General features: G+C 38.5%; 1 protein-coding gene across 5 annotated transcripts in view; it reads left to right on the forward strand.

Moving 5' to 3' along the window:
• Positions 1-19,267, forward strand: part of LOC110451499 (high affinity cAMP-specific and IBMX-insensitive 3',5'-cyclic phosphodiesterase 8B-like) — a 144,659-nt gene that overhangs the window by 75,013 nt on the left and 50,379 nt on the right. For 4 of the 5 annotated variants that reach the window (XM_021499547.1, XM_021499548.1, XM_021499546.1 and 1 more), the window contains exon 2: positions 7,810-7,866. In XM_021499547.1, the coding sequence (XP_021355222.1) occupies positions 7,810-7,866 (57 nt within the window). Of the gene's footprint in view, positions 1-2,779; positions 3,238-7,809; positions 7,867-19,267 lie in introns of those variants that run through there. The other variant, XM_021499545.1, reaches the window with a different exon arrangement.

Consider the following 19,267-nt stretch of genomic DNA (forward strand, 5'->3'; position numbering starts at 1 on the left):
TGTAGGAAATTATTTTTACTTGGTGAGAATTATCCTTGGAGGGAGATGGTTTCAAATTGTAAAATTGAAATTCCTACCCCAACCCTAGGGGCCAGGGCGGGGCCCCAAATGGAAAATTAACCAATATTTCCAAATTTTTCACTTCCAGACTCAGAGGTACTACATTCATTTTCTCTGCATGGAAAGAAAATCATCAGGGGCTTTATTTAAATTGTAAATTTCAGGACCCCCGAGCTATCCGTTCTTCCTTGGGGAGGGGGTAAAGTTTAATATAGTTTATATAGGGAAATAACACTTTTCGGTATATATTTTATCCATTTTCAGCAGAAAATTACTCAAACTTAGTCAGAATCATCTTGGGTGAATGAGAGTATTACTTTGTAAAATTGGGATTCCTGCCCCATCCCTAGGGGCTAGGGCGGGGCCCCAAAGGGAACATTTACCAATATTTTCAAATTCTTATCCATTGATGACATGACAAGTATTGTATTTCACTTAGTTTACATGCTGATTCCACATCACATCTAAACAATAAAATAAAGCTACCAGTACCTATGATATAACTCAGGTGACCGCTAAGGCCCTTGGGCCTCTTGTTTTTCTTAAAACCTGTCTGAAATTAAATATTGCCTACACGGTAACAGAAATACTCACGTTTAAGCATAGATCATTCCGGTGGATTTTTCACAATATTTACACATGTGCTGAGTACAAAAATAGACTACATGAAAAGCTAGCTTTTGTTGTGCAGACACAGATTTGTAAATGCCCAAAACTGTAGTATCAAACGAAATTCAATTTGTTTTTGAAAAATTGTAAAGCCCACATAGTCCACTTCATCTTGTATATGCCAATTTTAGTGCTGATTTATTTTTAAAAATTGATACATGTAATATTACAGGGGTTATTCATTGTATACAAATATCACCCATGGCCACCGTACGCTACTGCATGTACACTGCTACCTTAAATAAAGACAATACATTGTTATATGCCAATCCTGTCTATACAAATGTACCTTATTACAGTGCAAACTCGTCGAAACTTTGAGTTTGAAGTTTAACAATTGTCATATGATCACAGGCATAATGAAAAGGTCAGGTCATAGCAATACTATTGTCTTGTTCCAGTCTACTCAGCTGTAAATGAGTACGTGGTTGGGCAGCGCTAGAATTGTTGAATGCTAGCTGTTAGCGCCGAAATGGCAGCTCCGGTAGTATGCACCCCAGGGAGTTGAGAAAGATATTGGCTGGTTGTAAAGGCCCTATAACCACGGACAATAATTTGTAAATCGCTTTGAGACGACCTGCAAACTAGGTTGTGATAAAGTGGTATATAAGAACCTCGAATTAATATTATTATTATTAAATGAAAATTTTCAGAAATTTCCCAATATCACTAAATCTGCAGGAAGAAGCCATTGGATGGGCTTTTTCTAGGTGCTTTTTTCATGGAAGCTTACAGAAATAAATGTTTAGCTATTTTATCTGTAAAATGAAAAACCAATACAAAAAAATGATTTTTTTCCCCCCATATATAATAATTGTTTTCGTTTTGTAAAATACCACAAAACAAACAAAAGTTTCTTCAGAAAATATTATATTGAAACATAATCATAAAATTGTATAAGGTCTCAGAGATCATTACACTTATTATCTCGAGTTGAGAAATAAATAATTCAACATCAACCCTAAAATATATTTAAATTTATATTGAAATGTCTGCTGAATTGTAGAAAGGATCAGGCTTTTAGGCAGCCCTGCAGCTACTAAAGGAAGCTTGGTCAAAGCAATAACAAGATTTCTCCTTCAGGTTAAAACACGGTCGAGTGTGAAAACTATACCTATATATATATAAAAAGCTGGCTTTTCAGTCACCTGGTCAACTGGTCAGGTGTGTGGATGGCCGGTCATGGTAAGTCAACCTGGACAATGAACAGCCCCTGGAACTAGCTTAATCAGCTATTACACAAATTACTTAATAACTTACAATGCATTATCACTTTATACACATCATCAGAACATCAAATGCTAGTCACTGACACAATTGAAAAAAGGGAATATTAAAATAAAATTATTAACTTTATTTTTTTTTGCACTTATCATGGTTAAATTTTTGTATTTCTTTCATAATTATTTACTAGTAACATGTAACCATTTTAATCAGGACAGAGGTTAAACCAAATTTTCAGTGTTAAGTTGTTCATATAGTGCTATAAAGAGCTACACATCCAGGCCTTTGTCATATAATACCAAAAATTACATGCACTCTAAACATTTCTTACGATCTGAACTTCGACTTCGACCATTTGTTTTCCTAATGACGATCCTGTGTTGATGGGCCGTTAAGCATTTAATAATAATAATAATATTACGATCTGAACTTTACATAAATGTATTAGGAAGAAAATTAAATAGCGACCAACTGTGATTGGTACAATGAAAAACCATTACTTGATGAACCGGTCAATGAGCGAAAGTGCTGGTAAGTCTGTCTTCTTGTTTGTCTGTTTATATATGTATTTTCATACATGTAATGTATATACATTAGTGATAATGATATCACATCCTAGTTGAAATGGTTAGGATATTGCAATACCAAGTATGCATCATTATAATATTAACTCATATAGCAATAAGAGACAGTGCTGACACCCTAGCTATACCGTTTAGCCTCTGACAGGCAATATGCACCGCGTCCTCGGGATGTATAACCCATGCGGCAGTGATTCTAGGCGACACTGACACCCTTTGGTGCAGACCTCCAGTGACATCTCTGGCCTAGGGGCCAACACTGTGCACTACTGACAAGCGTCGTCCACATGTCGGATAACTAGGGCAGGCTGACAGCCACCTTTTCTTGCTGATGCCTATCCATAAGTCCCTAGTCAATCAACAAGTAAAGATAAAGCTATTGGATGGTGACTGTAATTATTTTAAGCCAGCCATTTAATTGCTGTGGGTGATGTGAGGACCTGGTCTGGAGCTGGGTCACAGTGTGTGTATATATGTGTGTGAGGGTTACAATGTAGACTTGTATAGGTATGTCTCACCTTTGTTAACATCTTCCTGGATAATTGTACCTGAGATGCTACTTCTGTGTTAAAACTGTGTCTGAATCTGTTCCTGTGACACCGTCGACTTGTGTCAATGAATACGTACAGGATACTATTTCCGCTAATTAGATAGGACTTATCAATTGGCCATGGGGACCTGCCAGTGTCGACGAAACAGAAAGGTAAACGATACGTCCCTTATATAGACATCAGAAAAAAATATATACTTATCTGCTGTTTAATATCAGATGAAAGAGGCAATTATGACGTTCAATATTATATTATCATTATGGGACATAATAGACGGTTGATGTTAATACTTACAGGTAAATCTAAGAGAAAGTTTGCATCTTACTTTGCTCGTACGTTGGTAATAGAATCTAATCCCCCCACCTTGAGGGTATTACAGAGAAACCTTGACCCGAGGGGTGATATTCCTGATAGTCTAACCCAAGGCTACTATTGGGTCAAGTGGAGGGTTTGACATTCAAAAATATCACCCTGAGGGTCGGACATATTTCTGTTTTACTACTCTCCCGCCTTACAATTCCAATCAAAAACCCAATTACAGTATTCTGACATGGTTATAAACAAAAGCACATGTGATGTATGAATATGGCCTTTCACTTTTTATGATGTCATAATCGCCTGTCACTTTTATGACATCAAAAGTGCTATTCTGTAGGAGGCTATAGCTCCACCTAGTGGGTAAAAAGCTGATCTTTCCCAGCTAAAACTGTGGTATTTAATCTACTTTGATGTTGGGCAAGAGGGTTATCAATTTTGCTCTGCAGTATTCATTTCCTTTCTCAGTTTTTTTAACACATTAACCCTCTCAAATATTATCCAATTTCTTATGACCTTTAAGAATGTACAACGTAGAAAGACTAAAAGCTGAGTTTGAATTTGAGCAAAATTCATACATTATTAGCTTATTGTCAAATGAGCTTATGCTGACTACTAGATCAGCAGCAGCATTCTTTGTCCATCTGTCCATCTGTCCATCCAACATCAACTTAATTCTTTAAACCATTTGGCTTTGGATTAAGACATTTATGAAATGGCATGGTGAGATGAAGGGCTCATAAGTTTGTTCAAATGAAATACTTTGACCAACCTTCAAGGTCACATGTGTCAAATGCATTAATACATCAAGTTAATTGTTCAAATGAAATTTAATGTTACAACACTGAATACCAGGTGAGTAATACAGGCCCATTGGGCCTCTTGTTATCAACAGGAAGTTGTAAAGTACATCTATATATGAATACCAATTTTGTAATGCAGAATATTTTTTTAATACATTGTAAAATGTATACCTATAAGAACAATCTATACCCCTCTTTTTTGTGTAATTGTCACCCCGTATGAATTTCTCTGAAAATGAACAAATATTGTATAATCGTATACACTACTGTTGATAGGTGTATAATAGAAATGTGATACTTGTTTACGACATGCACTGAGTAGAGCACTTAGCTGATGGATGTGTTCTGGTTCAAATGGATTACATTTGTTGATCCATATTCAAGGTCACAGGTCAAATGTATTGAAATCTTCAAATGAATTGTTTGACATAACTATGAGGCCATGATATGTGATGTCACAACTGGCCCATATATCTGTCCCTAATGATTATATATATGCTCAGTGCGAGGATGACTTAAAGGAATCCCATACCACTGCCAAAAACCAGTAACATTTGAAATGGAAACTGTTTTCTGCATGGCAATCATTTCTGAAAGGAATTAACCCAAAACTTGAGGAACTTTTCTGAGAGACTAATAAAAGTAACAAGCAAACCGTACGGAAAGGATTCTAAACAAATTAGCAACAGTTTTGCAATGTGGTAATTAAACTTTACGATTGAACAGTCTGCACATTTGATCACAATATGGTTGTTTCAACCATCTGAGCTACCTATAGCAGTGGTAGTTCTATAGCAGTGGTAGTTCTATAGCCGTGGTAGTTCTATAGCCGTGGTAGTTATATTGCAGTGGTAGTTCTATAGCAGTGGTAGTTCTATAGCAGTGGTAGTTATATTGCAGTGGTAGTTCTATAGCAGTGGTAGTTCTATAGCCATGGTAGTTCTATTGCAGTGGTAGTTCTATAGCAGTGGTAGTTCTATAGCAGTGGTAGTTCTTTAGCAGTGGTAGTTCTATAGCAGTGGTAGTTCTATAGCAGTCGTAGTTCTATAGCAGTGGTAGTTATATAGAAGTCATAGTTATATAGCAGTGGTAGTTCTATAGCCGTGGTAGTTCTATAGCAGCGGTAGTTCTATAGTCGTGGTAGTTCTATAGCAGTGGTAGTTCTATAGCCGTGGTAGTTCTATAGCAGTGGTAGTTCTATAGCCCATCTAAAACAAAATTAACAGGAGGTCACTGTATGACAATAAAAAACTACAGTTGAAACCGCTTGTGTTTTGTCCTCAGTGGGACAAGCATGCTTAAGTTGTTTAAGATTACAGAAGCTTGACTTTTTGTTGTGGTATTTCAAACCAGTATATATGATGGCGGTGGACAATATAGGCTTCATCCAAGTACATGTATATCGATGTACTGTAGGTAGTTTCTAATATTGACATAAGGGTTTTAATTTCACTAATTTCGTGAATGCATCAATTTTTTTACAAGGGCATCGATCCACTTGTGTAACTAAATAAAATTAGAAATGTCAGATAAACACATATGTGTGGTACTGCATTAACTTGTATATACCAGCAATCAATGTTCTCAGATTTGTCTTATATTTTCTGAAAACATTGATTATCATTGCCTCAATATTAATGTTAAATTTATGTTTCGAGTTTTGAATTAACAAAAAAAACAAAAAACCTTAATAACTTTGGACATAATGGAAAATTTAATGTTTTTACAATGCCATAGCTTAACCCTTTCGCCACTATGGTCCTTAATGGACTCAACCAGATCGATGCATGGTAGAGTCTACTAAAGTTACAGAGGGGTAAAAGGGATTAAAAATGGCAGTAAAAGTACAAAAAGATGATCTCTTGTGTCCTAGATGGCGGTCTGCCAGAATCGTCAATCGTGGAAAAAACACCTTGAAATCGCTTACACGGTTATGTGTTTTGCGCAACCCCTACTTTGAGCATTAAATTTCTCATAACAAAGTGTGCAAATAACACAAGTTTCCACGGTAGTTGATTTTTCATTTGGATAATAATAGATGTATTGAAGTGGAAAAGAAGTTCTGATTAATGGGGTAACACATCATCTTGTATTATCAAAGTGTGAAATGTGGAACATGGCATAACCTATTCTAAAAACAACTGTCTGTGTCACTATATAGAAGAGCCTAGAGTTTCACCAGGGAATTGTAAGAAAGGCTCTATAGCTTTAGAAGGTGTTTTAATTGCACGATGTAAAAGAGAATAAAATTGGGGGAGTTGCTGGGATCGCTATTCTCACAGCTAAGGATATATATTATGTGTTAAGCTGGTTAATGGAAAAAACTTGTACATGTTCCTGCTTTGTGCCTGTTTATGTGTAGGAATTTCAATGACTCTATTCAGCAGAAATCAATCTAGACTTCAGATTATGTGGGTTTACATTGATACATCCATCTTTGATTTATCACCTTTCTCATGTTTACCTGTCATCACCCACCCAGGTATGTTCTGTGGAATTGACAGTAAGCTGCGTAAATTTAATCTATTGTTACTCAGTGTCAGCTAAGCTGTATTCTAATTCATTTAAGATGTAACCCAGCATTTGATTGGTCAATAATCAAAATAATTTGCAATGGTATAACCAAGATAAACCGTCCGCGAATTTCTCATTTGAATATGAAGCCTGGATGGCGATTGTTAGTGTCGTCAATGACCCTTATTATCCCTGACACATCCTGAAATTTGTTATTAATGATGTAACGAACAATAGCGAAAAACCCGAGAGGTCAATGTTGTTCTGCCTCACTTGGAGTATTAATGCATGGCAGAGAGACCAATATTTTGAAGAAAATGTTCAAAAACAAATTTTTGCACGAAATGAAGCCAGTTGTCTGATGGGCTGATGCTACATTGTTAATTCTTGTGTACCGGTAGTGGAACTGGATTGGGTCGATCGTCGGCAATCAGATAGCTCAATTGGTAGAGCGTCCATCTAGAGTTCGGAGGGTCCCGGGTTTGAACCCCGGTTAAGCCATGCATTTTTCCTCTCCTGTAACACTTGTGTCAACTTTAAAGCAAGATTAATTCAAGTATTTAGTGTCAATGGCCAATATGTTGAAGAATAATGCGATAAATCTCCAAGTAGGACATTTTTATTTCATATTATAGAGCAATGAAGCACTATTTTGATTTAATTATGCATGTTATTCAAAAAATAAATAAGTGAAATGTGTGACTTCATACATCCTTGGAAATAAATAACACTTTAAAATAGCATCTTTTGAGTTGTAAAAGCCCCTCACCATGCCCGGGATGTGACTCCCCGATCTGATGCGAAAGGTATGGGGTCACCAGAGTGCCAAAACATGTCAGTTTTCTTCAGGTACTCTAGTTTCCTCCTTCATTAAGACCACTGTGCACTTCCATATGGGCCAACATGAGTGATAAATATATAAATAATATAATATGAATTTATTTACATGTTGAGTTGCTTTTTCATATGAAATCATTTGATCTTAAGCTCAATTTCAGGGTCCAAAGCAAGTGTCTCCCACTAAAGTATGTTTATGATATAGGGTAACTGTATGAGTTGTTCTTGATTTTTGTCAATTTTTTGTCATTGCAGAACACTGACAATGAGGTTATTTTTGGGCCGATGAAACTAAAACAGAGCACAATGTCGGTAAGTACATCACACTGTCACAGGCGGGCTGTTGCTGGTGGTATCTGGGGATATATATTTAGCTGGTAACCTGCTGTATTCATACTTACTATTCAAGGGTCACAACAGTTCATGACCATAGTATGGATGTGTTTACAAGGCTGGAAAACAATATCTATTCATATACGGACTGTGTGTAGGCGGACCTTGACTGACAGTCAAAATTGAAAAGTCACATCTATTTAGATAAATTATATGCAGTATATTTTATTGAGGATTACAGTAGTTATCCTGTCTCTCAGTGTAAACGAACACCCTTTCATTAGCATAATCAGCCACACCATTGAGCAATCATTAACTACTGGATAACTACTACAATTGTCTTGTTTTTGTTATCTCATTGTGACATAAGAATTCTATTGACAGAAATCTTCCAATCTCCGTCGTACCTTCATATTGATGACTTTGATAAAAACATGTTCTTTTTGACATGGATGTGTGATGCTGAATGATTCTTCTGTTCATTGTTCAGTTGTTTTCTTATATAATTTTTATGCAAATGTATGGATTACATGAATTACGACGCAATTTCATTCTCCAAGTTATTTATGTTAAAGATAAATTATTGATAATGATTTTGTAAATATTAACTATTGCCTTATCTTTAAATGAAGGGATCAAGACAATGCATTATTACCTGTTCTTCTGACAGTTCTTTCCTAATATATTTTTTTTATCTTGTGTGGGATCTAATTTTTATACCGAAAATAATATCTTCATGCACATGAAATGAAGTCAGTACCTGCATCTATCCCCGAGGTATGTAATGCTCTGGAATTAGGTCAGTGGGACCTTAAACTCAAGGCCAAATGTCAAAGATCATATAACTACAAAATTCTCTGCAAAATATTGATAGGTCACAACAGTTTTTAAGCCATAAAAGATACCTCTAAGTGTAATTGTACCACCAGTGAAAGTGTAGTGCACTTTAACTACATACAAAGGATGTAGGTCACTGCATGTCATGTTGACCTCAAGGTCAAAGGTCAAATATTGTAGAATTTCCAGCAAAATCCTGTCCAGCCGTGCAATTTTAAACTTTTTATTCTTATTAAGTTATTTTGATGGAAACTGAAGTATTATCTTCATCACAGTGCAGAGGTCTGTGCTCTGCACAATATTCTAGTCGCTATGAATTCCAACTCACCCTGCAGGTTTGGGGAAAGAATACGCCTGATGTTTTCCCACTGCATGTAATTTATGAGGAGACCAATGTGGGACCTCCCTCACAGCAGAGTTGGGGGTTTCTGAATTGTCCTCATTCTGTTTGGGGGTTATCAGAGAGACAAACATAGACCTGCATCTTCCGCATGACCTGTTCCTCAGGAAACTCTCTGCATATGAAGTAGGGGAGGGGGCTGTGCGCCTTCTCCAGAGCTATGTCCCCATCGTAATACTTGGGATCTATATTTCTTCTATTCTTACTCTCTACTCTCCCTTTTTTGACTGATGTCCCACAAGGCACCTATCCTCATATATGGCCTTTTAGAGTGGTCGGGTGATGCAGAAGATAGCGCACTTGCCTTTCACCAAGGCTGCCAGGGTTCGATTCCCCAATCGAACGTGAAAAGGTTGGGGTCACCTGCCCGACCACATGGGTTTTCTCCGGGTACTCCGGTTTCCTCCCACAATAAGACCCCCACGCGCTAACAACCGGGCCAACAAGAGTGATTGATATAAGTTGAAATAACTTGTTTCATAATTGTTGTAAAATAAATAAAGTTTGTATATGGCCTTTTAGTTTTTGCGAGGATGTTAAACTCGATCCATACAAACAAACAAAAAAACCAAACACCTTGAGGTCCAAGGTCGTGCAAGTGAAAAACTTCCTTTACAATATTTTTCAAGTGATAACTTTTTACCAATAAGAAATATCTTGAGGAAACTTATGGTTTGCAGTGCAATAAAGTTGAGGTCACTGTGATCTTGACCTCTGTAAACTTTCTGGTGAAATCTTGTCCAGGCCCTCACTATTGAGTTTACAAAAATCTAGTGCAACATTTAAGGCAAAATCTTGTGTGGGCTGTAAATTGCAATCCACCTTTCGGGTTACATAAAAGTTCATGACCTAAGTTAGGATGTGTTTATATGGCCGGAAATAATATATATTCATATACACAATGTGTAGGTGGACTTTTACTATTGAAATAAATTATGCAAAGTAGGTGTTATTTAATTGACAGTCACAGTAGTAGCCCTGTCTCTCTAACCATAACCGACCCGCTCATTAGCATAACCAGCCACAACATTGACCAACCATTAACTTCTAGATAACTACTACAATTGTCTTTTTTTTTGTTATCTCATTGTGACATAAGAATTTAAGTGACTTAAATCGTCCAATCTCCGTCATACCTTCATATTGATGACTTTGATAAAAACATGTTTTTTTGAGGGGGCGTATGATACTGATTCTTCTGTTCATTGTTTAGATGTTTTCTTATATGATCTTTATGCTATTCATTATGTATGAATGGGGATTGTCCTGTATGCAATATGACAAACAAGACAAATTTATTTTGAAAATTGTTTCTATATTAAATATACATTGTAGATATAATGCTTCAAATATATATGATATCTTTCCTTCAAATGAATGGAGACCAATTGTATTAAATCTAGATCTTATGTAACATTGTCTGGACTGTAATTAAATTAATTAACTCAATTAACGACGTGACCTTATCCTCAAGGTTAAAGATCAAATCAGTACAGAATTTCCTGAGAAATCTTGCCAGGACAAAACATTTTAAACCATGAAAGATATGTCTTGATGAATCTACAATTGAAGTGTCACAATGTCACTGTAATCTGGTGAAAAATGTTGATGAATTCTTGTGGCCATAACTTTTGAACCCTTAGAGATATTTTTGTTCCAGATGACACCCTGTATCATATTCTGTGCTGTGAATGCTGATGAGTGTGATCTATAATTCATGGTCCATTGATTTTGATGCTGATGCTGAGTTTCACCATTAGTTGTGTTTAATAGGGTTTCAAAATGTGCTGCAGGAACTAAACCTGAACTAACCTAAACTCTGAATTTGTTTTGATTTTCTTTTAGAATTTTCTTTTAATTTTTTAATAAGGACTATATGTATGGTTTGGGAGTGTTTTGGCCCCAAAAATACATCAAAATTCAAAACCTTCAACTTTCAAACGACTGTTTCTGTAAATTTAAATATTTCCCAAATACTATCATGAAAATATTTATTTGTATTTCTAATTATTGTTGCCATGTTGCCAAGATCAAATTTGGATAACTTTGAAAAATTTGAATATCCAGTGAATATTGTCATATCTTGCGTAGTTTTTCTCCTAAAAACTATAGAACACATGCTTGAACAAACTTAATATCAAAGGATAGTGTGTAAGCACCTGTAATACACCTTAAGGAGAAATATAAAGTTTGTTCAAGATTGCGCTCTATGGTATAACTAAGAGAAAAACTCGGCAAAAACCTGTCAAAATTTACTGAATATTCAAATTTCATTAATTTATGCTAATAAAAAATGGTAACCATGGCAACCATGAAAACACATAATAATACCGGGGAAGTATTCAAAATTAAAGAAACAGTCATTTGAAAGTTCTATCGCAGATTTTTAATTTTGATGGATAATATTTTTTCATTTTTTTTCATGATATGGGGGTTTGGGGTTCTGACTTGATGTGACCCCTTTGCATCCACAAAAGCTATTTGTCACTAAAGTTTTAATTGTAAGGCCTGGGATGAATTGATCCGGGGTTTTATTGTGATTTTTTTTCTAAGTCCAGTTACTTGTCGTGGTTATACAGCTTAGAATTTCTATTTGACAGTCATGACGATTAATTCATTAATAACTAGGCATTGACATCTCACCAACTTCCTGATGTTGTTACTCCGAATGTCTCCGGAGAAGACGAGAACATGTACAGGGAACGGGAAACACCGCTCACTCGGAAATATTCCTCTTAATCAATACGGGATGATGGAATAGCTATTGATTTCTTCTCTGCCTGATTTCACAGATTCCCTGTGATTTCTCAATTTTATTCAGTCAGAGTGGTACGCATCAATAGCTTAATGAAAGCTAGACTATAAAAGCAGTATTAGATGTTCTGCATGTTTATATACATGTTAGTTATAACGCAGTGGTAAATGTTTACAATTTTGCCTGGAAATTATTTCATGAATAATAATACACAACATTTATATAGCGCCCTAAACAATTTGTAAAATTACTCTAAAGCGCTTGACAACATGGATAATAGTAATAAAATGTCAGTCATTAAATGACCAAAAATATGTCATGATATGCAAAAATCGAATTTCGCTTCTCTTGTGGTTTTTACATTACTCTGCTAGAATACTTAAAGGGATATTGTCTGTTAAACTTCAAAAATCAAGCATCTTACCATGCTGTTCCTCTAGTCATTGTTTCCTCGCGCTTGCCTACTCAAACCGTTTATTATTCTGCAATGAAGAATTCAAATGTCTTAAAAATATTTAAGGATCCCTATGATTTGTGGTTTTTCCTGTATGCAATAGCCTCCTGTTAACTTCCGTTTCGATATGGCTTTAAATATTTGGGAAGTACACTTGGTTTGACCAGGTAGCTTAATCCGTTGAAGCGATAGTTCAGCAACCTAAAGTTCAGGGTTCGAATCTAGTCTAACCCTGCAGAATACTTTTTACACTCAGAACACTGTTGTTGATCATATCTTTATTATGTCATCTTTATCATTTCTCATATATAGGTCCCAAAAGGTATGATTTTCTTTTTCAAAAATGATTCATAAAAGCTATAGTCATGCTGGAAAAAATAGTTTCCAGCACTTAGGTACAGTTTTTAGCAGTGGTATGAGGACCCTTGAAAAAGTACTGTAGAAGCAGTGGTACGAGGACCCTTAAAAAGTATGGTAGAAGCAGTGGTACCAGGACCCTTAAAAAGTCTGGTAGAAGCAGTGGTGTCAGCACCCTTAAAAAGTATGGTAGAAGCAGTGGTACCAGGACCCTTAAAAAAGTATGGTAGAGTTAAGCAGTGGTACGAGGACCTTTAAAAAAATATGGTAGAGTTAAGCAGTGGTATGAGGACCTTTAAAAAAAATATGGTTGAAGCAGTGGTACGAGGACCCTTAAATTTTTTGGTAAAATCAGTGGTACGAGGACCTTTAAAAAAGTATGGTAGAAGCAGTGGTACGAGGACCCTTAAAAATGTATGGTATAAGCAGTGGTACGAGGACCCTTAAAAAAGTATGGTAAAAGCAGTGATACAAGGACCCTTAAAAAAGTATGGTAGAAGCAGTGGTACGAGGACCCTTAAAAAAGTATGGTAGAAGCAGTGGTACTAACAGAGACTGTAACAGATTAAAACAATTGACAGCAAGGAGGTGTGACAGTGTAAGTTTGGAGTCTTCTAACAATAAAACATGATAAGAGTGGCTGTTTGGGAGCATTTTACTAAGACCTTGAAGATGTGGGAACGGGAGGACGATTAATTATGGTCTCAGACCATGAGAACAGGGAAGAGCTGGTTTGTGGTCCGACAGCGCCAGGTTAAGCAGGGCAGGTTACAAGACTGATAACTTGAGCCAGGCGAGGAATGTTGGGCTTCTTGTACAGTTTCCAGGCACAATTTAATGGAAACTGACGATCCTAGAGATGTAAGAATTGAAGTAAATAATGAAAGATTCCTAACGGAAGACAAAGAGGACGATAAGGCGAAGAGTCTTGGTCAATATTTTGGTGATGGTGGGATGGTGATGAGGCCCTGAGGTGGTTTGGTATACTGTATCAAAGTTGGCAGGACATGTTAAGTAAATCATGGAGAGTGAATGATTTAAGTGTGTTATAAATACTGTATATATATATCCAGGTATTGAGTGCCATTTCCAGTGCAGTAATCCTCTTTGAAAGTGCTTCAGGAGCCGAACTCCAGACAAGAAAGTGGAAACACTACTCGTCTGATCAATAGTTACGGAAATATAATCCCTCATTCCATTGACAGAGAAACGTTTGCTCTTAAAGCAAGAGACATGCTCTCTGAATTCAGTAGGCAAATCCTAACAGCATATTATCCGAAAACCTATATATAAAACCCTGTATTATTCACTTTATCTGCCAATGTAGGATATTGTTTGACAAAATCATATTGTACTTCTAGTAAGGAGGTTACCTGTTATGAGAACTTCTGGTATTAGGAGGTTACCTGTCATCAGAACTCCCGGAAAAGAGGTAATCTGTCATCAGAACTCCTGATAAGGAGGTTACCTGTCATCAGAACTTCTGGTATTAGGAGGTTACCTGTCATCAGAACTCCTGATAAGGAGGTTACCTGTCATCAGAACTCCTGATAAGGAGGTTACCTGTCATCAGAACTCCTGATAAGGAGGTTACCTGTCATCAGAACTCCTGATAAGGAGGTTACCTGTCATCAGAACTCCTGATAAGGAGGTTACCTGTCATCAGAACTCCTGATAAGGAGGTTACCTGTCATCAGAACTCCTGATAAGGAGGTTACCTGTCATCAGAACTCCTGATAAGGAGGTTACCTGTCATCAGAACTTCTGGTATTAGGAGGTTACCTGGCATCAGAACTTCTGGTAAGGAGGTTACCTGTCATCAGAACTCCTGGTTAGGAGGTTACCTGTCATCAGAACTCCTGATAAGGAAGGAGGTTACCTGTCATCAGAACTCCTGGTAAGGAGGTTACCTGTCATCAGAACTCCTGGTAAGGAGGGTACCTGGCATCAGAACTCCTGGTAATTAAGGAGGTTACCTGTTATCAGAATTCCTGGTAAGGAGGTTACCTGTCATCTGAACTCCTGGTAAGGAGGTTACCTGTCATCAGAACTCCTGGTAAGGAGGTTAACCTGTCATCAGAACTCCTGGTTAGGAGGTTACCTGTCATCAGAACTCCTGGTAAGGAAGGAGGTTACCTGTCATCAGAACTCCTGGTAAGGAGGTTACCTGGCATCAGAACTCCTGGTTAGGAGGTTACCTGTCATCAGAACTCCTGGTAAGGAAAGAGGTTACCTGTCATCAGAACTCCTGGTTAGGAGGCTACCTGTCATCAGAACTCCTGGTTAGGAGGGTACCTGTCATCAGAACTCCTGGTTAGGAGGCTACCTGTAATCAGAACTCCTGGTTAGGAGGTTACCTGTCATCAGAACTCCTGGTAAGGAAGGAGGTTACCCGTTATCAGAATTCCTGATAAGGAGGTTACCTGTCATCAGAACTCCTGATAAGGAGGTTACCTGTCATCAGAACTTCTGGTATTAGGAGGTTACCTGGCATCAGAACTTCTGGTAAGGAGGTTACCTGTCATCAGAACTCCTGGTTAGGAGGTTACCTGTCATCAGAACTTCTGGTTAGGAGGTTACTTGTCATCAGAACTTCCAGTAAGGAGGTTACCTGGCATCAGAACTCCTGATAAGGAGGTTACCTGTCATCAGAACACCTTGTAAGAAAGGAGGTTACCTGTCATCTGAACTTCTGGTATTAGGAGGTTACCTGTCATCAGAACTCCTGATAAAGAGGTTACCTGTCATCAGAACTCCTGATAAAGAGGTTACCTGTCATCAGAACTCCTGATAAAGAGGTTACCTGTCATCAGAACTCCTGATAAAGAGGTTACCTGTCATCAGAACTCCTGATAAAGAGGTTACCTGTCATCAGAACTCCTGATAAAGAGGTTACCTGTCATCAGAACTCCTGATAAGGAGGTTACCTGTCATCAGAACTTCTGGTTAGGAGGTTACTTGTCATCAGAACTTCCAGTAGGGAGGTTACCTGGCATCAGAGCTCCTGATAAGGAGGTTACCTGTCATCAGAACTCTTGGTTAGGAGGTTACCTGGCATCAGAACTCCTGGTTAGGAGGTTACCTGTCATCAGATCTCCTGGTTAGGAAGGAGGTTACCTGTCATCAGAACTTCTGGTTAGGAGGTTACTTGTCATCAGAACTTCCAGTAAGGCGGTTACCTGGCATCAGAACTCCTGATAAGGAGGTTACCTGTCATCAGAACTCTTGGTTAGGAGGTTACCTGGCATCAGAACTCCTGGTAAGGAGGTTACCTGTCATCTGAACTCCTGGAAAGGAGGTTACCTGTCATCAGAACTCCTGGTAAGGAAGGATGTAACAGCTGTCATCAGAACTCCTGGTAAGGCGGTTACCTGGCATCAGAACTCCTGATAAGGAGGTTACCTTTCATCAGAACACCTTGTAAGAAAGGAGGTTTCCTGTCATCCGAACTTCTGGTAAGGAGGTTACCTGTCATCAGAACTCCTGATAAGGAGGTTACCTGGCATCAGAACTCCTGGTTAGGAGGTTACCTGTCATCAGAACTTCTGGTTAGGAGGTTACTTGTCATCAGAACTTCCAGTAAGGCGGTTACCTGGCATCAGAACTCCTGGAAATTAAGGAGGTTACCCGTTATCAGAATTCCTGGTAAGGAAGGAGGTTACCTGGCATCAGAACTCCTGGTTAGGAGGTTACCTGTCATCAGATCTCCTGGTTAGGAAGGAGGTTACCTGTCATCAGAACTCCTGATAAGGAGGTTACCTGGCATCAGAACTCCTGGTTAGGAGGTTACCTGTTATCAGAACTCCTGGTAATTAAGGAGGTTACCTGTTATCAGAATTCCTGGTAAGTAGGTAACCTGTCATCTGAACTCCTGGTAAGGATGTTACCTGTCATCAGAACTCCTGGTTAGGAAGGAGGTTACCTGGCATCAGAACTCCTGGTTAGGAAGGAGGTTACCTGGCATCAGAACTCCTGGAAATTAAGGAGGTTACCCGTTATCAGAATTCCTGGTAAGGAAGGAGGTTACCTGGCATCAGAACTCCTGGTAATTAAGGAGGTTTCCTGTTATCAGAATTCCTGGTAAGGAAGGAGGTTACCTGGCATCAGAACTCCTGGTTAGGAGGTTACCTGTCATCAGATCTCCTGGTTAGGAAGGAGGTTACCTGTCATCAGAACGCCTGGTAAGGAGGTTACCTGTCATCAGAACTCCAGGTAAGGAGGTTAACCTGTCATCAGAACTCCTGGTTAGGAGGGTACCTGTCATCAGAACTCCTGGTAAGGAGCTTACCTGGCATCAGAACTCCTGGTAATTAAGGAGGTTTCCTGTTATCAGAATTCCTGGTAAGGAAGGAGGTTACCTGGCATCAGAACTCCTGGTTAGGAGGTTACCTGTCATCAGAACTTCTGGTTAGGAGGTTACTTGTCATCAGAACTCCCAGTAAGGAGGTTACCTGGCATCAGAACTCCTGGTTAGGAGGTAACCTGTCATCTGAGCTCCTGGTAAGGAGGTTACCAGAGTGTCATCAGAACTCCTGGTTAGGAGGTTACTTGTCATCAGAACTTCCAGTAAGGAGGTTACCTGGCATCAGAACTCCTGGTTAGGAGGTTACCTGGCATCAGAACTCCTGGTTAGGAGGTAACCTGTCATCTGAGCTCCTGGTAAGGAGGTTACCAGAGTGTCATCAGAACTCCTGGTTACGAGGTTACCTGTCATCAGAACTCCTGGTAAGGAAGGAGGTTTCCTGTCATCAGAACTCCTGGTTAGGAAGGAGGTTACCTGTCATCAGAACTTCTGGTAAGGAGGTTACTTGTCATCAGAAGTTCTGATGACAGGTAACCTCCTTGCTTACCAGGAGTTCTGATGACAGGTAACCTACTTACCAGGAGTTCTGATGACAGCTGTTACCTCCTTCCTTACCAGGAGTTCTGATGACCCGTAACCTCCTTACCAGAAGTTCTGATGCCAGGTAACCTCCTTACTTCTGATGACAGGTAACCTCCTTACCAGAAGTTCGGATGACAGGTAACCTCCTTTCTTACAAGGTGTTCTGATGACAGGTAACCTCCTGGTTAGGAAGGAGGTTACCTGTCATCAGACCTCCTGGTTAGGAGGTTACCTGTCGTCAGAACTCCTGGTAAGGAAGGAGGTTACCCGTTATCAGAATTCCTGGTAAGGAGGTTACCTGTCATGAGACTTACAGAGAAACCTAGGATGAAGTTGTCACCAAATGTTTAGAAAAGAGAAGGAATGTCTTGTGACCGTATGGAAATCAATATGCCTACCACAGAGTGCTATCTACAAATGGCAGCAAATCATCAATAGTTATCATTCAATTATACCACTGATAATCTCAATCTTGTCTTTAGAGTTTATTGATTAAAACAGGCGAGGAAATTCTTCACTGGAATAATCGTAAAAACCAATTTTTTGCGATAGCATTTATAGTCAGTGGGTGTTGGTTTCCAGTGACACCGGCAGCTGATAAGCTTAAGTTTGGATCATGTTGAAGATCGAATAATCAAATGATGATGAAAAATATCATAATTTGTGAGGCTGTTGGAGGAATATCATGAGAAATATAAAATCATAATCCAGACATACACTTAATACGGGGCTAAATGTACTTATAATGTGTCGGTATCACCTGTTACTTGTGACACTATTGTACAGGGATGTTATTGTCACTAATTATCAGGTGACATAAGTACCTGGCCAGTCAGGGCCCTAATGGTTACTCCAGTTGTAATAGAGTTGTTTTTGATTTAATGAAACAGTTATTGTAGTAGGATAAGGAATAGTGATAAAGATATTACTGTTGCTGGGGCTCGAGCCCGCGACCCTTTGGCCTCCACCTACTGCTGATGCTTGTAAGGCCACCTAATCAATGCACATCTTTTACACTATTCCCCTCTTTTTTCAAACTCCAAAGGCACCAGTTTGTAGTAGGACGAGGAATAGTGATATAGATCATGCCATTGCTGGGTCTCGAACCAGCGACCCTTGGCTCTAGCCCGATGCTCTACCGCTGAGTTAAAGGGAAATTCCTTACAGTTGATGCTTGTAAGGCATACTCATCATGCGTGAAAATGCTATCCATCTTAGTACATCATGCTTTTTCGTTGTCCATTGTGCATCTTTCATTGTCTGTTAGCACTTGAATTCTACTGAAACTTAAATTGTGGGACTTATCAGAGTGCATGGTCATGAAGCATTCTTGTTAATTTGGAATATGGCTTCCTGAATATGATGATCAACAAGGACAACTTTTAGGCACGTACACCACACCCTTCGTGCTGTATGGGGTTGTTGTGATATATGTTAAACTACGTTCACCCTAGAAATCCCCCACACCCATGCCAGGTAAGATAGATATATCAACAACACATATACCATACAATAGCACTTTACAAGCAGCCATGACACACCGATCACTCTTTAGCCATTAGGTCAAGATGTTTCTGAGAGTCCACAAGGTACGCAGTACTTTATATACTGTTGTCCACCGGCCACAGGCTTGCTGTGGTCACCTACAAAGAATGCCCTCAGGTATTTAACCAGGTGACTATACTGCCAGTA

Source organism: Mizuhopecten yessoensis, unplaced genomic scaffold (genome assembly GCF_002113885.1).
Source record: "Mizuhopecten yessoensis strain PY_sf001 unplaced genomic scaffold, ASM211388v2 scaffold6111, whole genome shotgun sequence".
In the NCBI taxonomy this organism is placed as follows: Eukaryota; Metazoa; Mollusca; class Bivalvia; order Pectinida; family Pectinidae; genus Mizuhopecten; species Mizuhopecten yessoensis.